Genomic DNA, 27,222 nt, shown 5'->3' with positions numbered 1-27,222 from the left:
TTGAGATTACATTAGTATGCACAATACAGCTGTGAATATATGCTGTATATTCAAGGACCAAACCCAAGTTTATTTATTTTTCTGGTAATCAACGACTATATCTTCTTCATAGAGATTATGAACCTAATTTGAAAGAACCTACTTAGCCTAAATTGCCAATATTTTCGCCAAAATACAACAACCTATTTTGCCAGACTTCAAAAAAGTAGGTTCTTATACGCGGGTTTTACTCTTTTAGGTTATTGATTGATTGTTTTGATGAGAACTAATTCGATCGACAGCTTTAGTGTTTGGTCATGGTTTCTTTGTGTCTAAATGTTTAGTGGTTTTCAAAAGGAAATCACTGCTTCTAAAAGCGTTGTCGTTATCTGATTTTTCATCAGCGGAAAATTGTTTTCCTTCTACTTTCAGTAGTACCTACTCAGTAACTGTTAACTGCAACCTTTGTTCACTGTGTTTTCTTTCTAAGGCCCTGTCCACACTACGCAGAAGGAATTTGAAAACGCAGCTTTATTTCTACGGTTAGGCCTTCTGTCCACACTAATCCGCCACGAAAACACGTTCTTCAAACTAGAGGAATTTGAAAACGGAGCTTTATTTCTACGGTTAGGCCTTCCGTCCACACTAATCCGCCACGAAAACACGCTCTTCAAACTAGAGGAATTTGAAAACATAGCTTTATTTCTACGGTTAGGCCTTCCGTCCACACTAATCCGCCACGAAAACACGCTCTTCAAACTAGAGGAATTTGAAAACATAGCTTTATTTCTACGGTTAGGCCTTCCGTCCACACTAATCCGCCACGAAAACACGCTCTTCAAACTAGAGGAATTTGAAAACATAGCTTTACTTCTACGGTTAGGCCTTCCGTCCACACTAATCCGTCACCAACACGGAGCTTTTTGAAAACGCTCTTCAAACCGGAGGAATTTGGAAACGCCGGCTTTACGTTTTCTCATGGACGGAAAACATTTTCAAAACGAAGCTTTTCGAAAACGATATAGTCACGATAGTCACGCGATTTCCCTGACGGAGTTTTCCTCAAACGAAAATCCAAAATGACCGGTGATTGTTGCGTTTTTAACTTCCTCGGCGTTGTGTGGTCCGAAAACATTTGATACGTTTTCAGAGTGAATCCTCCGTTTTCAAATTGCTCCGGCGTGGTGTGGACGGGGCTCAAAGGGAACGAATGTTATTAATCAAGTTACAGGGATCTTGTTTAATAGACAGTTGTTTAAATTAACAGCAAGCAATTATTTCTTGATGCTTAAAAGTGCTAGTGGAAGAGGTAGTATTGACCTATGTTTACTTCTAAAAAAGACAGCGGCAAAATTCTTTGTTTTGTTCTGTCCCAGGCCCCACAGACTATCTAGTGGCCACAACCAAGATAATCAATGGCAAGACTCTAATTGAGTCTATTATGGAGGAAGGCGTGACAGACGAGGCCAACCCTTTTACGTAACACAGCTCATCGCTGCTTCAATTGAAATCTTCAGGACTATTGGTCTCTTCATGGTCTTCATACGAGATTGTTCCTGAATCCGCGAATGCACTCATTCCCAGAGCCTGTGTGTTTTTGGTCAGTGGTGCTGATCTAATGAAACGCAGGCTCAGGACTTTTTTACGGCTCTGAAGTAACAGTCCATTTCCGAGTTGCCTTTTGCCTCTGTTTCAAAACGAGTCTTCGTGCGAAACCATTCATATGAAAATGTGTTCCGCCTTCATATGAAGGGTTTTGCATGAGGACTCGTATTGAAACCGAGGCCCAAGGCAATTCAGAAATGACCTTTTCGTTAGTAAGGATCAGGGGCACCCAACGGATCGTTTCGATAAATTATCTGTTCGGAAGGCCTTTAATCCCCACTGATTTTCTGAAGAGAATTGTCACCTCGAACTTTCGTGATATGAGAAATTTAATGTCTGTTGTTTTCGAATTATAAAAAATGTCGTTTTGGGTACCGAAAAAAGGTCAGCTATCATTTTCGGAAAGGCGATAAGACCTAAGGTTTTCGGGGAATGGACAAAAAAGCCCTAATAAATTCGAGAATACTCAAGTTTCCCTAGAATAACCGAAAAGATAAAATTTTTTTAGCGCAATCTAAAATTAACACACAGAGCTTTAAAAGTATTCCAGATAGCCTAAAACAGCGTTTAAAAGCATTTGAGAGAAAACGGTCGTTGGGTACCCCTGAAGGATTAGAAACCGTCGTTTATTGTCTAACAGGTCGAAAGGTCAGTTAAAACATTCAATATGTGTGTGAATTGGCAAACTTTCAGTCATGAAAATAGGAATTTGTATTTCTGTATTAGCTCTTTTGATGAGCTTTGCTTGTTATGAATGCAAAATGTATGAATGTGAATGTAAAATAGAAATATTTTAAGACATGAAAATTAAAATTATTATAGCAATTCCAACTTAATGTTTCGTAGATTCCTTTTAGCGAAATAGATTAATTTCCTTTGACAAAAAAGTTAACTCACCAATATATATGATGTAGGGTGGAGTGCTGTAACCAGCCATGATTACATTATAACTTATTCAGTAAGGTAATTTTCTTTTCTCGTTTCAGTTTTTTTAAAAGAAACAAACTGATATTGACGTTTATGTGGTTTGATGAAAGCACTTGTGTGACTTTCTGAGAACTTCAAATCCGGTGTAAACCCGAGGCTCGCTCTTTGAAGCGTTCCAGAATGGGGGGAAAACTGCGCGCTACCAATTGTTTCACCGTCACAATGTTTCTATGCCATCTGCCCGCTTTTTCCCTGGAACCGCCAGGTCGTTCCCAGTCTTCGCTCTGATTCGATTCGAAAACAGATCGCGCGATAAATGCAGATCTAATTTGCGGTGATTGTCCGAAAATAAACGGGCGAGAAACGAAATTAAAAAAAGAAACAAAAAGCGGGAAAATTTAATAAATTCAGCCCAACAATAAACAGAGCAGCCTAGCTATGTAATTTGCACGTGCAAACTGTTAATGCGGCGCGATTTTTTTTGTCGATTCTCATTCGCATTTTATTCATCAGTTCCTCGTGGTCGGAGATGTTTGACTTTTTGGGCTAAAGAACCAGAAAACTTGCGGACAAATCAAGGTTAATAGTTCATAGAGCCCGCAAATTGGACATAGAGACGAGTTTGAAGATCGGTTATCGGAACCAACATCTAACCACCGACTCAATCAAAACTAGGTAAGAAATTGTGAGCCTGACGGAAAATTATGGATTGCAGGCGAGACGAATTGGTTTCATCAAGAAACCATTGCCAACTCTCGTAGAACTAGTTTAAGAACTGACTGGCTCTAAAACCGTTCGCAGTAAATCAAGTTGATCTAGACTATAGTAGACAAAAATAAAGACAGAATTCTTCTTGACTTGTTAGTGAAGGCCAAAAGTTATCTAGTGTACGTTACAGTTGTCCTCAGAGCCTTTATCATGGCTGCTCGAGTTAACCGTTCAACTTTACCGAACCTGTTGACTCGCAGAGATTCAGGACTGGACTTGTTATTCACTGGATGACGTTTGCTTATTTCGCTCATGTTTTTCTCATTTTCAGATGAAGAACCGTGTGGGACATGTCTTGGTGGATTGTAGGAATGGCAGAAACATGGAAACTGAAGAGAATTACATAAAGGTAAGCTATAGAAAGTTCACTTAATTGCATTCTTCAATGTGTGGCTACTGTACCAATGTATTGACATCCAGCGAAAAATCTCATTTTGGCTAATTTGGGTATCAAAGAAAAGTTTTCATGTTGAAGATTGTTGACTTTTTCTCAAAACATTTCGAATTCATGGGCATTGCACATGTGGCGAGAATTTAATGACATATTAGGACAACATCTCACAATTGATGGCCCTCGAGAGCATTTAGTTTCTTCGGTTCTTTGTTTCCTTCCAACTTAAAAGCTGCTTTATAAAGGAGCTACAAATTATCAGAGTGACTGTTCTTTATGACAGCTATTGATAACATGCCGAGATAAATTTGTAAATAAATCTGTAAAATTGAAAATAATTATATGCTGACCTCCAAAGAGATTTGCTACGTGCGGCAAGTGTAAATTAAGCAACCTGGAGAAGAGACTTTGTTGTAGTTCTATTTTTTTTTTTTTTGTTAGTCGGCACAAAACCGCATCTCGCAGATTTTGTGACTTGTGCGAGTTGAATCAATCATGACATTTTAGCTAGCGCTGTGTCTCCATCAAAAATATGATCGGAATGTAAGCAATAAATTTTGGAGTTGTGAAAAAAGTTTGATCGTAAAGGTTTACAAAAGGATTCTTTTTCTTCTCCTGGTTTAGGCTGATGAAAGTTTTTAGTAGAAATTTGATAAACTCTCCACAAGTTTCCATCCTCATTTTTTTTTTAATAGAAGCGGAGTGTGAGATCGATTCGAAGGGGCGCATGTTGCAAAACAACATCTACTTGTGGAGTTGTGTTCTTAGATTATACAATTAACTTCCGAGGTTAAAATCCAACAGGACATAAATCAAAATTTACCTGAGATTTTACTCCAAGTTTTCATGGTCAACAAACTGAAACTCACTTTGATTTCTAAAACCTTTTTCGTTCTCTTGGGCCAGTAATGCAATGAAGTTGCGTATTTTTATTTGTTAGCGCGAACAATGAGGATTCTGGTTTGCTCTTAAGCTTGCCACAAGCTCATGAAACTCTCGGTTGATAACCAAATGGTTGCTTCTACAGATATTTTTCTCTGAAATTCTCGTGCCTTTTCGTGAATAACATCGTCGAGAACTGACTAGAACTCATAATGTTTTACATCTCTTGAAGCCCTCAACCGATGGAAAATTGTCTTGATGTCGCTGTGACAAAATTATTATAAGACATTTTAAGATATGCCCAGAAGTTTTCGCCCTTCTTTGTTTGGCTGTTTGTTAATGAGATCAACATCAATTATCAATACATTGTGATGAGAAGATGAAGAGAGCATGCAGGAAAATCATCGGAGCATGTTGTGCTGATGTACTACTAAATTGTCAGAGCTAACATTAAACGTAATGTATGGCAATTGATAAGGAGAATGCACATTTTAATCTTGGCCCTGAATGCGCAAAAAAAACCCGTTTCTTCCTCCTTGTTAATGTACAGTTATCGTGCTGATTCCCGACACCTGATTCAGAAAGTCAAAACAACAACCCAAATTGAAATGTCTTGTGTTTTTATCTCTGCTTGTAATCCGATGGAATCTCGTCATTATTTTAAGGCTTTTATTTGTGTTTTTTTTTTCAGTGCCTTCATTGCTTGTTCATTTGGTGGGGATGACAATGAAGAAGGAAGACTGACGGCAAGAAGTGTCAGCGTGCTCCGTTAGCATGCGGGCAACACGGAGATAGAGTGTAAGATTTATTACATGTAGTTTAGCCGTCGGCAACGTCCTTTTTCTGTATTTTCATAAGGCTTTAATTTGTTCTTCGTAGACAAGAAAAAGCAGTTTAAGTGATTATAAAATGTGAGAGAAATTTTACAACCAGAAGACATCGCTACTAAAGAACTCAAACAAATTCGAATAGCCTCAAGTTTGTTGCCAAATGTAAACAGAAGAAAGCAATAATTAAGATTCAGTGGAATTAATTGTGTGGTTTTGAGAAAATCTCTATTGCACATATCCAGAATTTTTTGCCTTCGAAGAGAAGAGACCGCAATTATGTCGTTTCAACTGAAGAAAAACCTTTACAAAACAATTTCGTAATTCGTAGATATATCTTGTTTCAAAAAGTCTCGTAACTTTAAGTTAACATCAACAACATTAAGATTCTAATACAACATTCTGATCAGGCGTTTTACGCGCACTTTTCCAACGACTGTAAAAATAAATTTATAAATATTTTTCGGTAAAATTAGACTAAAATTGATTGATAACTGGGACATCTTACGGAAAATTTTCAATTTACTAACAGAGCGAATTACTGCTGCTGCAAACTAGCGTAATAGAATATGCGATCAAGACTTGTAAACACTTATTAGATGTATGACGACATTCGCTCTACGAATACTTCGTTTTAGTTTCATGATAGTTGTTGGAAAAGTGTTCTTGTAAGTTAGCTAAATCGTTAGTCTTTGCTTCTACTACAAGGCGAACTGAATTTTTCTGTTCCAAGTTCAGTTTTCAAAACAAACGTAAATTTTCTTTGACTTGGAATTTCATCCTTGTATGGTCTTATTGTCTCACGAATTAAGTGTTGTAAAAAACTTTGTTTTATGTTAAAAGGATTGTAATTAGTTAATTGTATTAAAAATGAAATAAAAACGTTTACAAGTAGTATTGTTTCCTTCCTTTATTGTCTTGTTTTGAGCGTATGAATAAACAAAAAAATGCGCTTTTAAAAGGGCCTGGAAACTAGTCGGAATGTAGGCTATCTCTTTTACAATTTTTTGACTATGTAGGGTTGCCGCGAAGAAAAAAAATTCTGCACTTTTCAACAGGGTCTAGTTAGAAATCAAACATAAACTCTGAATAGAGAATTCTTTATATTGTTTCATAATCTGAAAAGATTGTGGAGGAATTAAAGAATTCTCTACAAGCGCACTTAACCAGCTTTTCCTTCAGATATGTTCTGTACAGCAGTAAAATAGAAATAGCTGAATCCAGAGTTTTAAACTTTTCTTAAGGAGGCTTAAGGAGGTTCAGAGCCACCTTAAATTTTTGAAAATTTAAGGTCGTTTTGAACCCACTGAGCAGAATTTTTTAGAACTTTGCCTAAAGTTGCATCCTGCAAATCAAAATTCTACAAAAAATAGGGTCACCGAGCTCGTTTCTGAGTTATTAACATTTAAGCTAAAAGTGAGGGTGTTTTTAGAAGGTGATACTGTTGCCATGGTAACTTATTGTATCACGAAAATGATATTAAATTGTTCAGCAATGACTGGGCAGTATTTTAAAACCATGATTGTAGCAACTGATAAAAAGCGGTTAGAATGACCTATCAAAATCTAAGTCTTAGGAAGTGCTGGAAACTGTTGCAAGCCACCTTAAATCAAAAATATTTCATTCAAATTTATGTATTAAAAAGTGAGGGTCACCGTACTCGTTTAACCCTTTGACGCCCAAGGAGCCATATACGGATACTTAACCCTTTGAATACCAACTACGCATATATGCGTAGTTAATGGTCGTGCTCTTTGTACCACTTGTGACGTCATCAATTTAAATGGCATCAGATATCCTTGATAAGCAGATAGTAGTGCTAGGGTAGCCCTTTCCGCACAATGGTCAGGTTTAGATATCGACGACATTCCGACGTCGAAAATCGAAAAACAACGTTATCGCGTCATGGCAGCTAAAAAACATAACTAAACGGTTAAAAACGGTATTTTTTGGCGAAAGTTTGGTATTCAAAGGGTTAATGGTCGTGCTCTTTGTACCACTTGTGATGTCATCAATTTAAATGGCACCAGATATTCTTGATAAACAGATGGCAGAGCTAGGATAGATCTGTCCGCACAACAGTCGGTTTGAGATATCGACGGCATTCTGACGCAGCAACTTGAATAAGAACGTTATCAATTTTGGTGCAAAAATGGTGGTAAAATGGCGCATTATACCTATAATTGATCAAAGTCCCATTTCCAGGGTTTGTCCGTAATTAACACCCAACTTTTTACGGCAGCCAGAAAGAATATGAAACGCAAAAGGTAGCGACAGTAACAGGGCCGAGAAAAAGGAAAGGAAAGGGGCAGGAAAAAAATTCGGAACAGGCAATCGCAAAAAAAAAAAAACGAAAAGTCCAAATTTTGGCTTATGCGCATGCGCCAAATTAAAATGATATGCATTTTTGTACCTAATCTTGTGGAAATCTGCCTGTTTGGTAAAAAAGATAGTCTTTTTTAAGAAAACTAAGGCACAGCTAGCGTAATTTCAGCCAAAAAACTGATTGAACTGAGTTAAAAACGGCACTTATTTTGTGACACTTTGGTAGTCAAAGGGTTGAGAGAAAACGAAAATATATTCTGCTGTCACCTGCTCTGCTACAGTACAGGGAAACCTGTAGATGGTGTGTATGTGCACGTACTTGTACGCGCGTGCTAATGACGCAAAAATCGTACACAGCAAGGATGTGAAATGCAATTCAGTGGAATCACTTTAAGCAAGAGTGCACTGAGCAAACTGGCCTTTTTTTAACCAATGTAACGAAATATAGTTTTAATAATGCTGGTTTATCATCAACTTATACAAGCCTAATTACAGCTGCACAACGATTGTTTTGATTGTCAGCTTTCGTTGGTAAATTTTAGGGCCAAGTCAAACATCTAACTTCACCCGAGACGGACTAAATTGCCGATCCAAACGGGTGAAGCTGGACCGTTGGGTCAAACGTTGAACTTAATTCGAATTTAGATCGACCAACACGTTCTATCCGTCTGCTTCAGACGAATAGAACTTGTTGGGCGATCTAAATTCAGTGGGACGAACTCAGTTGGGTCAAACGTCGAACTTATCATGAGCTTAATTCGCTCAGTTTAGGTCGTCTCAAGTGAAGTTGGACGTTTGACGTGGGCCTCATTAGAGTCAGTTGTACCTTGATACGTATTTTGTTGAGTTAAATTATGAGATAAAAATATTATATGATATTTGATATGTCTTTTTGGTGGGATGGGGTGAGTGCTTTGAAAAACTTGAGGTATACTTGGGGTTGTTAGCTTACAGCTGTTTCTCCCCCTCCGGTTTCTCTTTGCCCCAGAGTACCCCCACTGGCACGGGTGTTGATTGTATACTATTTTAACGGCGGTTTCTTTGGGTTATGATAGCGACCAATATGATACGGAAGACTGCTAGAAATTACGAACGACATAGATATGCGTGATCAAATCCATATTATTCGAATAGCTAAGATAAATGTAAGTTGCTCGTTGGACACGTCAATGTTCATAGCTAATTGGTCAGAGTAAAAACCATTTGCGACTCAACGTTAACCTACAGTTTGCTATGTCGCGGTCCTTTTTATACATTGTTTGCGAGTGACTCCGCGGTGGTAGAAGAAACAACAAGTAATACTTGAAATGCTCATATTCTACTCCGCGTTTCTTGCATCGTCTCCAACGCTCGTCGTCACGGGTCACGCAACGTTACGTTACACCCCAAAGAAAGCCGGGCTGCGAAAGATACTAACAAACTATCGACCCACCAAGCAGTTAGTCTCAGTTAATGACTTAGAAGTTTGTCGAGCTCTTTCCTGAACTTGAGAAGATGAAACATGTTCTTCAAGTTTAGAGTGTGTTCTATACACTTGTAGAAATAGTCCGGACATTCTCCACGGAGCTCTTGAAGATCAATCAGTGTTTGACCATTGAACTCGGAAATATCCTCTTTGCAGACTTGTTCCAATCCAATCTCCGTCAGCCATTTTTTGACGTCTTGATTTGTCCATGTGGACACATTGGTCACTGACTGTGGGGGTGGTGCTGTGACAACGCTTGCTTCAGTTAGTCGAATCAGTGCTTCTCCAGGCCCATCTGTCGTGTCAAGATCTTTTCCTCTCCCTCCTAACTCTTTGATAAGTTTTCCTACACCTGAATCAATAATCTGCTTACTCTGAAAGCCAATCCACAGCTTTGTCCCCACAAGCATTCCCAACCAGCCATCTGCCTTGTAATTGCGTTGCATCATCAAAGGAATGATATCTTTTCTCAGCTGATAAGCGTATTCAGCTTCTGATCGACAGTTAGGACTTTCTTTGTAGCGCTGTGACACGCAGACCAGTACAACAGCAGCGTTCTCGACAGCTTTGGCCATCGCTTCCAGTGTGGAGCCACCCATTTGCTCCAAATCCATCCATACTTGGTATCCACTCTTCTGAAGCTTGTTCTTCACTTCCACTAACAGCTCCTGAGCATCCCATTGGTAGCTGATCATCACGTGATTTCCAGTGATCCCTTCAGTCTTGTCGGCGTTGTTCCTTGCCTTCTTTCCTCCAATCTCCCATAATGCCCCCGCGGCTGCCTTTTGTACTTCAGGGTTTGCACTGTGGTGTAACGCGCGTAATGTATCCAACGTTCCTTCCTGTTGTCTTATTACATCTTTATTGGTGTCGTCGAAAGCTAACATCCACAGAGCCCTTGCCCCGCTCGCTGTTTCCTCGTCATCGTTTGAAGTTTGTAGAATTGCAGTTAATACACGAATCGCTCCATTTTGGCCCAGAGTCTTCTTATTGTTATCGTTGATGGCAAGGTGACTCAAACCTTCTGCAAGTTCTTTTGCGGAATATCCATCGCATCTGCGGTCCTCAGACTGATACGCTTCGTTTAACATTGTGATAATGAAGCAAAGCAAGTTTTCATCTGCTGAAATTAGATGGTTGGTGTCTTCATTTACCAGGTAAGCAAGGCAAAGTAGGGCTGTAGCAGCAACTCCTGTGTTCTTAACCTTGGCAAAATAAAGCAATGTTTTTTCGCTGTCAGCAAACAACTCGCGATCTCTCAGCCGTCGCGAAATGTTGTGCAAAATTCCAAGGCAGGTATCAATAAGCTGAAGCGGCTCCGATTCATCGTCTCCACTTTGCCAATTGTCATTTTCGCGATCGAGTCTTACGATGTTTTCAAGGCACATTGGGACTACTCCCGCTTGGCCACTTGCCGAACAAAAGCCGTCGTGAAAGTCTGCAAAGTTTTGTATCGTTGCTAGCACTTGTTGTAGACAATCAAAACAAGTAAATTCCCACGATTTATCTTCCGAGGAGCTGTTATCATCGTCCAATTCACCGCCCATCTCGTAGAAATCGTTGAAGCAATTGTGAGCGAACCTTTGCAACAGCTCTGCTCCCTCGATTTCCACCGCAAAGTCCACGATTCTGTTGTAGTCGGTGGCCACGTGTGACCCTGCTGAGGTATAGGTGCTGTAGCTTGTTGTGCCTAAGCTATCAACCGTCTCGCCCACCGACTTGGAATACAGATCTCGTCCTTTTGAATTGTTGTTAATAGTGTTTCGTAACACTTGCATGTTCTCAAACATTGTTTGAAAATCATCTGCTTGCTTTGGGTAGTTCATCTTGTATCTGGTAAGCGTGTCTGTGTGTGACACATCCCATTCAACGTTTCCTTGATATGAACTCTCCTTGTTTCTCTCGTGTTCCCTGTCGTGATTCAACCACTGTTCTTGCGGCATCCTTGGTTGAGGAGTAATGTGTACTGGATATTCTTGATGGCTGGAAAATGGCGTCACGTCAGCTTGCGGCTCTACGATTAGGAGTTTTTTCGATGCGCCAGAACCCATAGTGATGGTGCTCCGAAGTTCACTGATCGGCCATGTGAACGATATGAACTGAAACCTCAACTGAATTGTCGCTCGTCGTTCGCAGTTTCTGTGATGCGATCTGGATAAGGTCAAATTATCAAAGACATCGCCTCGCGTTGAACAGGAAATCAGCGGAGACTGTCTCGCAAATGTTAAGTTCCGGATAGAGGTAATTAAATGTGATATGTTGTCGAGATTGCTGTCGTTTCGTCGCGTACCCGTGTAACAAACCTTTTATTTCACGTTTCTAGGTGGAATCAAACAAATCAGTATGCAAATTTGTAGGCGCTTACCTAGTGACGTCATTGTGTAAATCCACGCATTTCTTTCTCGGTGGAGTGCGTGACGAGTCAAAAGAATGTCTGCGTACGAGGCTATGACGTCAATACTGCAACCAACCACGCAATCCTTGTTTGTAACGTAATTAACACTTTATCTGAAGCTTTTAATTTTTTTTCGGTAATGAATGAATTACGGTATATTTTGTTCTCAGTCGTGAGACACAATCAGTCTGAGAATGTTATTGTTCGTTCATTCTTTTTGTCGATAAAAGCCATTTGCTTTCAATTCAAATGCATATAGAGATATGAAATGAGTAATAAATGCGTGAAAAAAATGAGTAATTGATTAGTTAGAAAATGTCCGCTCGTACGTGCAATCTGAAGAAAGAAAAAGGCGGTTGCTAGCTCAAAAAAACCGCTATCTTTCTCAGTCTGCTCATAAATGAGAAGAAAACAAATACAATATAACAAATGCAACAAAATATAATTATAGTAACGTAGGTTTACCATCATCTTATGCAAGCGTACCTACAATTACACGACAATTGTTTTATTCGTTATCTTTCGTTTCTTTCAAGTAGCCAGGACCCTTTGGACAACTTCAATCAGAAAATGAACACTAAATCCGTTTAGTTTGTTTCTCTTTGTCAAGAGTATGGCGCCGTCCACATTACGCCGGAGAAATTTGAAACTTGAGGTTTATTTCTACGGTTGGGCCTGGCGTCCACACTAATCCGTCACGGAAACGGAGAAAACTCAGGAATTTCAAAAAACCGGCTTTTCGTTTTCATGTGGACGGAAAACATTTTGAGAACGGAGCTTTTCGAAATCGATGGTGTCACGATAACCATGTGATGTCCCTTACCGTTGTCTTGGTTCACTTTCTCCAGACAACGCAATTTGGTGGCTGTTTTGCAGAGGACGGTAAAGAAATGTGTCAAGGATTACTCCGTAGCCACTGTACTGCTTTTTAATCCTTTTGTTTCGCGACCATGGCCGTTGTGGTTTTCTGAAAGTCGCTAATAGCTAGCAAGCACTCTTTTGTGTTCGTTTATGTTTTGTGGTTTTGTCTTAAATGCATATTCACGTCCTATTGATCGTGTGAGAAAAAAGTGATTAATAGGAAAATTTCCGCTCGTGCCGACGATCTGAGGAAAAAACCGCGGACGTCATTTGCACGAGTAGGGACCTTACGTAAAAACACACGGTAATGGCAACGAAACGTCGCCAACCAAAAGGCTTAATGACCAGAACAATGGATCTTTAAAGTGCATTATGTCCCATTTTTTCATTTCGCAGCCGTCTTTTGCAAATCAACAACGTGAAATGACTAATTTGCAAGTTTTGTTTAGGGAACATGAACCTCTTCGGCTTGTTTTTCGTATTTCTTTATGGTACAGAAGACATTCGCAGCATATTCAGCAGGGAATTTTTTGATGTAAACAGACAGACTGAATAGATCTAGATAACTGTGAATTTCCGAAGAAAACTGTACATAGAGTCACTATAGAGTCGAACGCCGCTATTTCAACTCTCAGGGTAAAAAGAAAACAGTTCGAAATAGCGGGAGTTCGAAATAGCTGATAGTAAATGAATGAAGGGCATATCTAAGGGAATTGGTTTTGAGTTCCAAATAACGGAGAATTTGAAAAAACCGACACTAATTGGCGGGTCCAACTGTAAATACATTTTCTAATACGCGTCGTCCTCGCCGTCGACGTTGTATATGCGTAACGTCCCTAATGACGCATGAAGAAGGTTATTAGAAACTTCTGAAACCGGGCTTGATTTGTGAGCCCGCGTTCCTTGCCTCTCCCGGATGAGGATATCAACCGGACCTGGCCCCACGGACTCCCCAAACAGCCCGCTCTGAACCCCATTAACCGAATGGCGTGTGATTAAAAATACCTTATAGGTTTAAGCTATACACCCTTTATCTGCATTATCGGGAATAGGTGGTTTAAAACCAATCCTGACAGACTGAAATGGCAACGTACATGTGGGGACCGTGTTGGTGTTACAAAGAAAAAAAAAGCTAATTAGGATACTTTTTTCACTGATCACCTACATGGCGACTATGACGTCACGTGAAAACCTCGGATGCTATAGAGATGATGGTGTCAGTGACTGTGAAACATTAATTCTCAAGCCCCGTTCCCTTGCTAATATATTGATATAACAAGGAGAAAATCGATGTTGGTCACATTCATGTCTCCTCAGAACTCGCGCAGGGACTGGACACGGACAAAATCAACCCATACATAGAGAAATGCTTCGGAATAAAGAAGCCGCTTTTAACGGTAAGCAAAAGAAGCCTACAAGTGCAGTTGAACCCCGCTATTTCGAACTCTCAGTGGAAACGGAAAACAGTTCGAATTAGCCGACAGTAAACGACTGAAGGGCAAATCCAAGAGAAACGGTTTTAAATTCCAAATAACGGAGAATTCGAAATAACCGAGTTTGAGTGAGCGGGGTCCAACTGTATTAACTGATTATTATTAACTTGAAGTTAATAGAGATGGGTAAACCACCGTCTGTGGCAAATTGAAAAAGCTGACGTTTTCAGCGTCAGTGATACGTTGGAAATCCGACCTATAGCTGGTTCACCTTGATTAACTCCAAGTTGACAAAAAATCATGGTTATTGAACAAACTGGCTGGGTATTGACCAAGTTTTTTTGTGTGTGTTTTATTTCTTGGATCGAGACGTAAACAAGCGTAGAAGCTTGGTCAAAAAGGATTTGCCATATGGCATAAAGAACATTTCTTGCGGAAAACAACGGGTAATTCAGAGAAGGGATGATAACGCAGTCTTGCCTCTCGAAGAGCTAGAAAAGTCCGGGTATCATGGTTCAGGATTTGGTTTATTTTGCCTGCTCTTGGACAGAATAAAGTAGCATTTGGTTGCAAAATAAAGTAGCGCTTGTTTACCCCACCATCCCCTCCCTCCCGTACCTCACACGTGCTCTACCAATCGCCCGCTAATTTTCATTTTTTGTTTTCTTGTACTTTTGACAAGGTCCTTCGTTTGTTGTGTGCTCAGTGTTTGACAAATAATGGCTTCAAACCCAAGATGCTGGAGTTCTATTGTCGTGAAATATTACAGGTTAGTGCCTGGCCTGTGTCACAGCCACCATCCCCGAAAAGAAAAACTCGGAGAGATGACTTTTTTTCTTTCGAGGAGGGCGGCTGTAAACACAGGATAGCTAGTGCCGTCTCTGTTGCCTTTCAGCCTGTGAAACACCTATCTTTTTCCGATGAAAATCCTGTTTCCGTGACTTGCCTGAGCGCGTGACTTTCGTGAGTTGTGTTATTAAGTGTCACGGTGTATTCCGAAGACGACAAGCTAACGTGGCAAGATTTGAATTGTTCCGTTCGAGTTCTTCCTGATATGGTCATTATTAAAGAATCGGATACTTTTCGTTTGACCCCACGAGAAACTGCCGACGGTGGCAGTGTGTCTGCATAGTGCTAAGTTAGAAGAAAAAAACGCTTGAAAGCATAATAAAAAGAGAAAAAACTAGAAGATTTTGGTTTCACTGTGGATGAGTTCTGATGTCCTAGCTACGCTATCACTCGTTCATTTCCCGCTGACAGAATAAAACAACACCAAACTTAAGGGTGGTGACCGGCCCCTCATTTGCATATCATTTGAATAATCTGATCACCCACTACAACACACAACTTGCTAACGCAATCACGAGTTAAAAAAGAAAAAAGAACTTGCACACATTACGCTAAATAGTTCATATTCTTTATAGATTAGTTGAATTTCCGAGGGCCACACTACTCTAAAGCGTATGGAAGGCTCTGTGGTTGGGATTGAAAATCCATGCTGTAATGTGAGAAATACTGTAACTGGAGGATCCACTGTGACTACTTTTTCATGTTCTTCTAGACATATGGTTTTGAGCATGCGTACAGGACGCTTTCTCCGCTGGAGTCAGCTGGCCTGCTTAGATTGCAGACGTCTCGATCTTACAATGTACTGCGCAAGTCATTAAAGCTTGTCGTTGAAGACGTACAGGAACAGGTAAACAGTGAATTGTTGTACATGCTAGCCTACTGAGATGATTTTAAAAGGCGGGATTGGGTGAAGAAGGATAGGGCGAAAACCTTTTTGTGAATCTATAGTTTTATGTTGTTCAGGTTGTAGTGATCATCCGAAAGTTAGAACAGTCGTTGTTTTTGTTATTATATGCACTCGCCCCGCCCTCCTCCCCCCCCCCCCCTCCCCCGTTCGGAAAACAGAGGGACTCGCTAATGTTGAGTTTGCTCCGGGCAGGTTTGGAAATCTCGACAATAATGATCCTTGTAAAGTATATCCCCTCTTCGTTTGTAAAAAATTTTCCTGCGGTACGCAAAGGTTTGTGGCCCGTGTTTTGAACAATGATCTGCTGGTTTCAGGTACATCTGAGGTCTCAAAAAAAACACATTTATTGTGACAAATTCGCCTAGGTGTTTAAGGCTACGGAAGGCGCTTATTACTCTACTCTTACGCTCATGCGTCAGTGAAAACCAATTTTTGCACAGGGTGTGGCAATTACGAAACGTTCTATTCCAAAAGTTAGCGTGGGAATTTATATTAGTAGGATCACGTGTTTTCTGTTCGTAATTTGTGCTCTCACTTTGCAGAATCCAAACGACATCGCCTACGTGTTTTCAGGATACGCGCCGCTGACAGTACGACTGGCTCAGTTTTTGGCTCGGCCTCAGGGCTGGCGAGGACTGGAAGAGGTAAAAATCCACCAACGAACAAACAAGAAGTCGTCATAGAGCGCCAGTCAATATCAACTCAAAACAAGAACCCAATTAATTAGTGAAAACATTCAGCTGGTAGTAGACACGGGTAAATATTTGAAAGCTGCGGGAAAACTTGCAACCAGGAGAAAGCGACAGAAAACGTGTAAGAGGTGGAAAGGGCGGGAAAACAGGTAATATTTGGAAAGTGCGGGAAAAAATGTAAAATGTGGAAAGCGCAGGAAAACATTTAACTGGTGTAACGGTTAACAAATGTCTCGCCAAAATGTGATATTCTTTATTTTGTTAATTTTCTTCAGGTTCTTCGGTTACTGCCGGGGCCTGCAGTTGAAGAAATCCAGCGACTACCTCCTGGACTTCAGAAAAGTGAGAAGGAGCTTGCTCTAACAACCCTTTTGTTTTTCTTTTGCCGTAATTTGCAAGTAGCTAATCAAAAGTGCCTGTTGTCTTGAACTTAGGTACGGTATATACCTAATCGTGCCTTTTTTTGGCACGCCTCGGCGGTATATCAGGCGAGTTTGGTCGAGCCAAGGTTCGTACTTTGTGAGACGTAGTCGAGCCAAAATACCCATGGAGAGACCGAACGAGCCTGATATGCAGCCGAAGCGTGCAAATAAAGGCACGATTAGGTATTTACCAGACCCAAATTTGGCCAAGTGACCATGATATCCAAACCATATCAGACCATTGAGTTGATATCGCAGGATATCAAGACAGTAGACACGGTTTCTGATTGGCTTATTGCGAATCGGGGTACGGTAAGGTCTTATAATTTACTCTAGGAAGGGGGCGGGGGCGGGGGGGGGGTTAGGGGAAGGAACTTCTGTTAACAGCGTTAACATGATTTTGTCGTTGTGACGTGTCAGTGGACGATGGTTCTTCACCAGCTCTCTAACGTTCAGAGCAATTTTAGTGTTGTGCTTATATAAACGCGGGACACAATTTCTTCGTCACGGATTGCGCATCTTGAAACGTTTAGCCTAAATTTGTCAAGTTCGTGGTTTGTAATCCGTGTTAATCTTCCCCATCTTTAACCATCCTTGCTCCTTTATAGTTTATTATTATCCCTTTGGTGTTTTCCTATCTTTGTAAACTATTATTTTTAGGTTTCCTTCAATTTAAGGTAGTTTTGTACGTGGCCAAAATAACTCAAGAGTTCTGTTAATAATCTTTTTAGGGCCGTCCACCAGTGGAGAGAGTTCTGTTGATGGTCCACCTAAAGTAACTTTAGTTTATTTCATTGGTGGCTGTACACACGCTGAAATATCCGCTCTGAGGTTTTTAGCACAACAGGAAAATAGTGAGTAATCATGTTTCTGTTTCTAAATCTATTTCATTACAGTAAAACCCGCATGTTATATATGTGGTTTACAGCTAAATTATGATAAACATTTTAACCAAGGAGTATGACTTTGAGATTACATTAGTATGCACAATACAGCTGTGAATATATGCTGTATATTCAAGGACCAAACCCAAGTTTATTTATTTTTCTGGTAATCAACGACTATATCTTCTTCATAGAGATTATGAACCTAATTTGAAAGAACCTACTTAGCCTAAATTGCCAATATTTTCGCCAAAATACAACAACCTATTTTGCCAGACTTCAAAAAAGTAGGTTCTTATACGCGGGTTTTACTCTTTTAGGTTATTGATTGATTGTTTTGATGAGAACTAATTCGATCGACAGCTTTAGTGTTTGGTCATGGTTTCTTTGTGTCTAAATGTTTAGTGGTTTTCAAAAGGAAATCACTGCTTCTAAAAGCGTTGCCATTATCTGATTTTTCATCAGCGGAAAATTGTTTTCCTTCTACTTTCAGTAGTACCTACTCAGTAACTGTTAACTGCAACCTTTGTTCACTGTGTTTTCTTTCTAAGGCCCTGTCCACACTACGCAGAAGGAATTTGAAAACGCAGCTTTATTTCTACGGTTAGGCCTTCCGTCCAACTAATCCGCCACGAAAACACGCTCTTCAAACTAGAGGAATTTGAAAACGGAGCTTTATTTCTACGGTTAGGCCTTCCGTCCACACTAATCCGCCACGAAAACACGCTCTTCAAACTAGAGGAATTTGAAAACATAGCTTTATTTCTACGGTTAGGCCTTCCGTCCACACTAATCCGCCACGAAAGCACGCTCTTCAAACTAGAGGAATTTGAAAACATAGCTTTATTTCTACGGTTAGGCCTACCGTCCACACTAATCCGCCACGAAAACACGCTCTTCAAACTAGAGGAATATGAAAACATAGCTTTATTTCTACGGTTAGGCCTTCCGTCCACACTAATCCGTCACCAAAACGGAGCTTTTTGAAAACGCTCTTCAAACCGGAGGAATTTGGAAACGCCGGCTTTACGTTTTCTCATGGACGGAAAACATTTTCAAAACGAAGCTTTTCGAAAACGATGTAGTCACGATAGTCACTCGATTTCCCTGACGGAGTTTTCCTCAAACGAAAATCCAAAATGACCGGTGATTGTTGCGTTTTTAAATTCCTCGGCGTTGTGTGGTCCGAAAACATTTGATACGTTTTCAGAGTGAATCCTCCGTTTTCAAATTCCTTCGGCGTGGTGTGGACGAGGCTCAAAGGGAACGAATGTTATTAATCAAGTTACAGGGATCTTGTTTAATAGACAGTTGTTTAAATTAACAGCGAGCAATTATTTCTTGATGCTTAAAAGTGCTAGTGGAAGAGGTTCTATTGACCTATGTTTACTTCTAAAAAAGACAGCGGCAAAATTCTTTGTTTTGTTCTGTCCCAGGCCCCACAGACTATCTAGTGGCCACAACCAAGATAATCAATGGCAAGACTCTAATTGAGTCTATTATGGAGGAAGGCGTGACAGACGAGGCCAACCCTTTTACGTAACACAGCTCATCGCTGCTTCAATTGAAATCTTCAGGACTATTGGTCTCTTCATGGTCTTCATACGAGATTGTTCCTGAATCCGCGAATGCACTCATTCCCAGAGCCTGTGTGTTTTTGGTCAGTGGTGCTGATCTAATGAAACGCAGGCTCAGGACTTTTTTACGGCTTTGAAGTAACAGTCCATTTCCGAGTTGCCTTTTGCCTCTGTTTCAAAACGAGTCTTCGTGCGAAACCATATGAAAATGTGTTCCGCCTTCATATGACGGGTTTTGCATGAGGACTCGTATTGAAACCGAGGCCCAAGGCAATTCAGAAATGACCTTTTCGTTAGTAAGGATCAGGGACACCCAACGGATCGTTTCGGTAAATTATCTGTTCGGAAGGCCTTTAATCCCCTCTGATTTTCTGAAGAGAATTGTCACCTCGAACTTTCGTGATATGAGAAATTTAATGTCTGTTGTTTTCGAATTATAAAAAATGTCGTTTTGGGTACCGGAAAAAGGTCAGCTATCATTTTCGGAAAGGCGATAAGACCTAAGGTTTTCGGGGAATGGACAAAAAAGCCCTAATAAATTCGAGAATACTCAAGTTCCCCTAGAATAACCGAAAAGATAAAATTTTTTTAGCGCAATCTAAAATTAACGCACAGAGCTTTAAAAGTACTCCAGATAGCCTAAAACAGCGTTTAAAAGCATTTGAGAGAAAACGGTCGTTGGGTACCCCTGAAGGATTAGAAACCGTCGTTTATTGTCTAACAGGTCGAAAGGTCAGTTAAAACATTCAATATGTGTGTGAATTGGCAAACTTTCAGTCATGAAAATAGGAATTTGTATTTCTGTATCAGCTCTTTTGATGAGCTTTGCTTGTTATGAATGCAAAATGTATGAATGTGAATGTAAAATAGAAATATTTTAAGACGTGAAAATTAAAATTATTATAGCAATTCCAACTTAATGTTTCGTAGATTCCTTTTAGCGAAATAGATTTATTTCCTTTGACAAAAAAGTTAATTCACCAATATATATTATGTAGGGTGGAGTGCTGTAACCAGCCATGATTACATTATAACTTATTCAGTAAGGTAATTTTCTTTTCTCGTTTCAGTTTTTTAAAAGAAACAGATGGATAATGACGTTTACGTGGTTTGATGAAAGCACTTGTGTGACTTTCTAAGAACGTCAAATCCGGTGTAAACCCGAGGCTCGCTCTTTGAAGCGTTCCAGAATGGGGGAAAACTGCGCGCTACCAATAGTTTCACCGTCACAATGTTTCTATGCCATCTGCCCACTTTTTCCCTGGAACCGCCAGGTCGTTCCCAGTCTTCCCTCTGATTCGATTCGAAAACAGAGCGCGCGATAAATGCAGATCTAATTTGCGGTGATTGTCCGAAAATAAGCGGGCGAGAAACGAAATTAAAAAAAGAAACAAAAAGCGGGAAAATTTAATAAATTCAGCCCAACAATAAACAGAGCAGCCTTGCTATGTAATTTGCACGTGCAAAATGTTAATGCGGCGCGATTTTTTTTGTCGATTCTCATTTGCATTTTATTCATCAGTTCCTCGTGGTCGGAGATGTTTGACTTTTTGGGCTGAAGAACCAGAAAACTTGCGGACAAATCAAGGTTAATAGTTCATAGAGCCCGCAAATTTGACATAGAGACGAGTTTGAAGATCGGTTATCGGAACCAACATCTAACCACCGACTTAATCGAAACAAGGTAAGAAATTGTGAGCCTGACGGAAAATTATGGATTGCAGGCGAGACGAATTGGTTCCATCAAGAAACCATTGCCAACTCTCGTAGAACTAGTTTAAGAACTGACTGGCTCTAAAACCGTTCGCAGTAAATCAAGTTGATCTAGACTATAGTAGACAAAAATAAAGACAAAAGTCTTCTTGACTTGTTAGTGAAGGCCAAAAGTTATCTAGTGTACGTTACAGTTGTCCTCGGAGCCTTTATCGTGGCTGCTCGAGTTAACCGTTCAACTTTACCGAACCTGTTGACTCGCAGAGATTCAGAACTGGAATTTTTATTCACTGGATGACGTTTGCTTATTTCGCTCATGTTTTTCTCATTTTCAGATGAAGAACCGTGTGGGACATGTCTTGGTGGATTGTAGGAATGGCAGAAACATGGAAACTAAAGAGAATTACGTAAAGGTAAGCTATAGAAAGTTCACTTAATTACATTCTTCAATGCGTGGCCACTGTACCAATGTATTGACATCTAGCAAAAAATCTCATTTTGGCTAATTTGGGTATCAAAGATAAGTTTTCATGTTGTAGATTGTTGACTTTTTCTCAAAACATTTCGAATTCATGGGCATTGTACATGTGGCGAGAATTTAATGACGTATTAGGACAACATCTCACAATTGATGGCCCTCGAGAGCATTTAGTTTCTTCGGTTCTTTGTTTCCTTCCAACTTAAAAGCTGCTTTATAAAGGAGCTACAAATTATCAGAGTGACTGTTCTTTATGACAGCTATTGATAACATGCCGAGATAAATTTGTAAATAAATCTGTAAAATTGAAAATAATTATATGCTGACCTCCAAAGAGATTTGCTACGTGCGGCAAGTGTAAATTAAGCAACCTGGAGAGGAGATTTTGTTGTAGTTCTATTTTTTTTTTTTTTTTTTTCGGTAGTCGGCACAAAACCGCGTCTCGCAGATTTTGTGACTTGTGCGAGTTGAATCAATCATGACATTTCAGTTAGCGGTGTGTGTCTCCATCAAAAATATGATCGGAATGTAAGCAATAAATTTTGGAGTTCTGAAAAAAGTTTGATCATAAAGGTTTACAAAAGGATTCTTTTTCGTCTCCTGGTTTAGGCTGATGAAAGTTTTTAGTAGAAATTTGATAAACTCTCCACAAGTTTCCATCCTAATTTTTTTTTTAAATAGAAGCGGAGTGTGAGATCGATTCGAAGGTGCGCATGTTACAAAACAACATCTACTTGTGGAGTTGTGTTCGTAGATTATACAATTAACTTCCGAGGTTAAAATCCAACAAGACATAAATCAAAATTTACCTGAGATTTTACTCCGAGTTTTCGTTCACCTTTTTCGTTCTCTTGGGCCAGTAATGCAATGAAGTTGCGTATTTTTATTTGTTAGCGCGAACAATGAGGATTCTGTTTTGCTCTTAAGCTCGCCACAAGCTCATGAAACTCTCGGTTGATAACCAAATGGTTGCCTCTACAGATATTTTTCTCTGAAATTCTCGTGCCTTTTCGTGAATAACATCGTCGAGAACTGACTAGAACTCATAATGTTTTACATCTCTTGAAGCCCCGGCCCAATCGATGGAAAATTGTCTTGACTTCGCTGTGACAAAATTATTATAAGACATTTTAAGATATGCACAGAACTTTTCGCCCTTCTTTGTTTGGCTGTTTGTTAATGAGATCATCATCAATTATCAATACATTGTGATGAGAAGATGAAGAGAGCGTGCAGGAAAATCATCGGAGCATGTTGTGCTGATGTACTACTAAATTCTCAGAGCTAACATTAAACGTAATGTATGGCAATTGATAAGGAGAATGCACATTTTAATCTTGGCCCTGAATGCGCAAAAATAACCGTTTCTTCCTCCTTGTTAATGTACATTTATCGCGCTGATTCCCGACACCTGATTCAGAAAGACGAAACAAAAACCCAAATTGAAATGTCTTGTGTTTATATCTCTGCTTGTAATCCGATGGAATCTCGTCATTATTTTAAGGCGTTTATTTGTGTTTTTTTTCAGTGCCTTCATTGCTTGTTCATTTGGTGGGGATGACAATGAAATAGGAAGACTGAAGGCAAGAAGTGTCAGCGTGCTCCGTTAGCATGCGGGCAACACGGAGATAGAGTGTAAGATTTATTACATGTAGTTTAGCCGTCGGCAACGTCCTTTTTCTGTATTTTCATAAAGCTTTAATTTGCTCTTCGTAGACAAGAAAAAGCAGTTTAAGTGATTATAAAATGTGAAAGAAATTTGACAACCAGAAGACATCGCTACTAAAGAACTCAAACAAATTCGAATAGTTTCAAGTTTGTTGCCAAATGTAAACAGAAGAAAGCAATAATTAAGATTCAGTGGAATTAATTGTCTGGTTTTGAGAAAATCTCTATTGCACGTATCCAGAATTTTTTGCCTTCGAAGAGTAGAGACTGCAATTATGTCATTTCAACTGAAGAAGAACCTTTGCAAAATAATTTCATAATTCGTAGATATATCTTGTCTCAAAAAGTCTCGTAACTTTAAGTTAACATCAACAACATTAAGATTCTAATACAACATTCTGATCAGGCGTTTTACGCGCACTTTTCCAACGACTGTAAGAATAAATTTATAAATATTTTTCGGTAAAATTAGACCAAAATTGATCGACAACTGGGACATCTTACGGAAAATTTTCAATTTAATAACAGAGCGAATTACTGCTGCTACAAAATAGCGTAATAGAATATGCGATCAAGACTTGTAAACACTTATTAGTTGTATGATCTGTAGGATGTTTTGGACGACATTCGCTCTACGAATACTTCGTTTTAGTTTCATGATAGTTGTTGGAAAAGTGTTCTTGTAAGTTAGCTAAATCGTTAGTCTTTGCTTCTACAACAAGGTGAACTGAATTTTTCTGTTCCAAGTTCAGTTTTCAAAACAATCGTAAATTTTCTTTGACTTGGAATTTCATCCTTGTATAGTCTTTGTCTTCGGATATTTGCTATTGGTTTTTAATAGGGCAGTCTTATTGTCTCACGAATTAAGTGTTGTAAATAACTTTGTTTAATGTTAAAAGGATTGTAATTAGTTAAATGTATTAAAAATGAAATAAAAACGTTTACAAGTAGTATCGTTTCCTTCCTTTATTGTCTTGTTTTGAGCGTATGAATAAACAAAAAAATGCGCTTTTAAAAGGGCCTGGAAACTAGTCGGAATGTAGGCTATCTCTTTTACTATTTTTTGACTATGTAAGGTTGCCGCGAAGAAAAAAAATTCTGCACTTTTGAACAGGGTCTAGTTAGAAATCAAACATAAACTCTGACTTTTGATGGGCAAAAACCGTTTGCAAAACTGTACGATTTTTTCCCGCCAAAAGACTTAGTATATTTTTGACTCAAAACCAGACACTATCCAAAAGTGCAGACTTTTTTTCTAAGGACAATTTTCCCGCCAAAAGACTTAGTTTTTTTTTTCCCGAAATTTTTTACAACTCCTTTTAAAAGCGCATTGATCCTTTTTACCGCAGAAAATATTTCCCACCAAAAGACTTTTTTTCGAACTTTTTATTCAGTCACGTTAACAAGCGAGTCTCTTTAAGTTTTAACACAGAATTTTCTTCCCGCCAACACTTTTTTCCGGGCTCCAGTTTTCATTAACCAAACATTAACCGCCAAAAGACATGAAAACTTGGTCTTAATCACGAAAGCCTTAACCATCAACATACATGCTAGACATTTTATTTTAATCAACGTGAGTCTCTTGAAAGCTCTGAGCTCCTCTCTTAACCTGCAAGAAAATTAAAGAAGATTAAGTTACTTTGAGATTAATGGCAGCTCAGAGGAGTAAATTTGTGCCGTCACAGTTTCGCCGCGGAGACTGTCATTAAACTTTGTAAACATTGTGCATCGAGATATTAAGCTATTCACTAAATCACACATGATTCGGAAGTTTTTCTCTTGAAAAACACTACTATAATTTGTAAAATGTTGTAGCAACTGATAATAATAACTTTATGGTAAACACGAAAATACAAGCACTATTTGTTCTGAGCAATCATTGTAACGTCCGAATTTCGGCCAAAATATTAGAAAAGTCTGTCCTTGTGAATTTACCCGTACGCTTAAACCTTTCATTCCCAGATTTAAAATATCAGTTCTCCCAACGTACTTCTATACATTTCTAGTAATAAAAGTTGTAAGAAATTGGAATTCATCTTACTTTGCTTCGTTGTCCAAGTTCCCATGCAGTGCTTTGGAATTGCCATTTTGTTCCTTTCCTGTTTTTTTGAGCTAAACCTAGAAGAAATAATAGTAATAATAAATACAATGATGCAAGAGACCGCAAACGAAAATGCTGTCAGTGTACGTAGGATCTGTAAAAGATCTGATCAGCCAAAACTAGAAATATAACAATGAAGCAAGGCTGATTACTACGTAGAAAGTTTAACGGGACAACGACAGGATAGAGTCCAAACTGAAAGCCAAGAATTCCAACCGTGGACAACTGTGTCGTTCTGATTGGGTCTTGTCAGCACGGTGTAGCAGCAAGAAGTAAAGCAATCGGCTGGCTGACAGTTTATGTACTAAATACACATGGTAGTGACCTCAGATGAAACTCAAATCCCATGCATGTCGTTGCTCCGTTAAGCTTTCTACGTAGCATTCAGCCTTGCTTCCTTGTTATAATAGTGAAAATATAGTATTAAATTATCGCATTTTGTTCTAGATAAGACCACCTGAGGATTTCCGAGCGTGTGCTTCTTGGAAATGTATATCCATTTCTTGATAACAATTATAAGGAACAGCTCCTTCATAATCGTACTGCAATACTCAATATTAATGGTAAACTGAGGACTTCAATAGAATTCAAAGCTTCAAATAGAGAAGCTAGGCATCGTCCTGGGAATCTGGGCCGGGTTGTTCGAAAGCCGCTAACACTACTAACCCAGGATTAAAAGTTAACCGAATAATTAATTTTTCTTGTGTAAAAATGTATTTCACTGATTATGTTTTGGGTCCGGTTTGAGATTATCCAGACTCTAAACAGAAGGACAAACAATATAAACAGAAAACCCGACCGAAAAGTTATAGAACTGAAGTAGAAAAGAAGTATCAAAATTCTCGCTACTCATGGACATCAGTGGGTAGCATCAGTAGTTCGATCGCGTGACTGTTAAGAGGCTTATGGAAGCTGACATTTTTGTATCCATGAGATCGGTTGGTACAATACACTGTGAATATTCTCTCATAATTTTCAGGTTCAGTCGACTGGACAAGTACGCGAACGCGCGCGAGAATTGCGTCGCGCTAGGAAACGAGACGCGCAAGGAAGGGCTTCTCGATTTTCATCCTCGCTATTGTTTCTCACTTTTTATACCACAACAACTGAATCAAGAGTTCTATCAGAAAAAAATAGCTAAGAGACGATTTAATTAATAACTGGAAGAAAGTGATCCGGCGGCATCCACACAGGTTTACGCTAAATGTTAAAGGGGAGCGTTCTCTGAAAAAATATGCTCAAGTTGATTGGAACGCCACTCGAAAACATAAACTAATTTCAGCGTAACGCTGTTTCAGGGTCTTTCAGATACCAGATATTATGCAACCATTCGCTTTCAAAGACTATAGTTAAGGAGAAGACAATACCATTTGATAACATACCGGAGCATGAAGAAGTCTTTGTTTCGCTTCTCATGTTAACTCTCTTCCCATTGCAAGCTTAGTTCCAATGTTCCACTTAGTTTGTGAGGCGAAATTCACTCCAGAGTCCCATACGTAAGAAGAAGCCGAGAGTCGTTCGTCTGGAAGATGCTAAATAACAATTATTCGTATCTAAACTGCATTTCTACAGCAAAGTTTGAACGGAGCAACCAGAAGCGAACTTCCAACTACCTCGTGGGAAGGTGATAATACAGAGTAAATGCTAAATGAATGTAAAACACTGATTTGCAATGCAAATGTATTCCTCAACAGCTCAAGGATATTATTTCTGGCTAGTCAACTTTTTCTACGGCAGATTCAAGATATGATGCAAAATTAATGATTTAGAATAAAAGAAGAAGCATTCAGTGAAGCATTAAGTAACATTTAAAAATCCGCAACGTTCTGTGGATGTGTGAACGAGAAAGTTAGGGCGCTTTCCATTCCGGACCTAAAATTAATTTCGTGGAACAGTTTCTTGGATTTCCAAGAATTAAATTTCTACAATTCGCAAAACATTCAACTGAAAAATTTGGATACTCTGGGAACAAATTTGATTTCATGGTTCCTAAAGACCCAACAATCACTCCAAACGATGAAGAGAAAAGAACAGAGAAGGGCTAAAAAAAGGATAAGAGAGTGCAGCTGGTGG

The 27,222-nt window shown here is 39.3% G+C and overlaps 3 protein-coding genes and 2 long non-coding RNA genes across 6 annotated transcripts in view; 3 read left to right on the top strand and 2 right to left on the bottom strand.

Annotated features, from left to right (window-relative positions):
* LOC145462937 (vacuolar protein sorting-associated protein 33A-like) overlaps positions 1 to 3,333 on the top strand; it is a 41,856-nt gene extending 38,523 nt beyond the window's left edge. Inside the window, exon 17 of the mRNA XM_081446611.1 lies at positions 1,356 to 3,333. Within this exon, the coding sequence (XP_081302737.1) occupies positions 1,356 to 1,462 (107 nt within the window). The 3' untranslated portion in view covers positions 1,463 to 3,333. The remainder of the gene's footprint in view (positions 1 to 1,355) is intronic.
* A 4,191-nt stretch (positions 3,334 to 7,524) lies between these two features.
* Positions 7,525 to 11,398, bottom strand: LOC145464083 (uncharacterized). The gene has a single exon (XM_081447899.1). It carries the CDS (start codon positions 11,218 to 11,220, stop codon positions 9,154 to 9,156), a length of 2,067 nt encoding a protein of 688 aa, XP_081304025.1. The 5' UTR covers positions 11,221 to 11,398; the 3' UTR covers positions 7,525 to 9,153.
* Positions 11,399 to 13,690: 2,292 nt separating this feature from the next.
* Positions 13,691 to 20,085, top strand: LOC145463940 (vacuolar protein sorting-associated protein 33A-like). Its single transcript, XM_081447733.1, has 7 exons — positions 13,691 to 13,822; positions 14,541 to 14,627; positions 15,420 to 15,554; positions 16,157 to 16,258; positions 16,582 to 16,648; positions 17,460 to 17,582; positions 19,049 to 20,085. Exons 2-7 carry the CDS (start codon positions 14,595 to 14,597, stop codon positions 19,153 to 19,155), a joined length of 567 nt encoding a protein of 188 aa, XP_081303859.1. The 5' UTR covers positions 13,691 to 13,822; positions 14,541 to 14,594; the 3' UTR covers positions 19,156 to 20,085.
* Positions 20,086 to 20,190: 105 nt separating this feature from the next.
* Positions 20,191 to 23,998, top strand: LOC145463346 (uncharacterized). The gene is made up of 3 exons (XR_014041321.1): positions 20,191 to 20,873; positions 21,238 to 21,315; positions 22,909 to 23,998. It is a non-coding gene; the product is annotated as an uncharacterized LOC145463346 (long non-coding RNA).
* A 116-nt stretch (positions 23,999 to 24,114) lies between these two features.
* Positions 24,115 to 26,778, bottom strand: LOC145463345 (uncharacterized). 2 transcript variants are annotated; one of them, XR_014041320.1, is made up of 4 exons: positions 26,763 to 26,778; positions 26,532 to 26,671; positions 25,090 to 25,166; positions 24,115 to 24,657 (listed from the first exon to the last, which is right to left on the bottom strand). It is a non-coding gene; the product is annotated as an uncharacterized LOC145463345 (long non-coding RNA). The 2 variants fall into 2 exon arrangements; XR_014041319.1 differs by having other exon boundaries at positions 26,532 to 26,770.
* Positions 26,779 to 27,222: the final 444 nt, after the last annotated feature.

Source organism: Orbicella franksi, chromosome 12 (genome assembly GCF_964199315.1).
Source record: "Orbicella franksi chromosome 12, jaOrbFran1.1, whole genome shotgun sequence".
Lineage (NCBI taxonomy): Eukaryota > Metazoa > Cnidaria > Anthozoa > Scleractinia > Merulinidae > Orbicella > Orbicella franksi.
Note: the sequence above shows the minus strand (reverse complement) of the source record. Positions and strands in the feature narration are given on the sequence as shown.

Coding starts and splice junctions, on each gene's coding strand:
- LOC145464083 (XM_081447899.1), bottom strand. CDS start 11,220: ATGGGTTCTGGCGCATCGAAAAAACTCCTAATCGTAGAGCCGCAAGCT.
- LOC145463940 (XM_081447733.1), top strand. CDS start 14,595: ATGCTGGAGTTCTATTGTCGTGAAATATTACAG. Junction 15,555..16,156: donor TTGAAGACGTACAGGAACAG/GTAAACAGTGAA, acceptor CTCACTTTGCAG/AATCCAAACGACATCGCCTA. Junction 16,649..17,459: donor ACCTCCTGGACTTCAGAAAA/GTGAGAAGGAGC, acceptor TAATCTTTTTAG/GGCCGTCCACCAGTGGAGAG.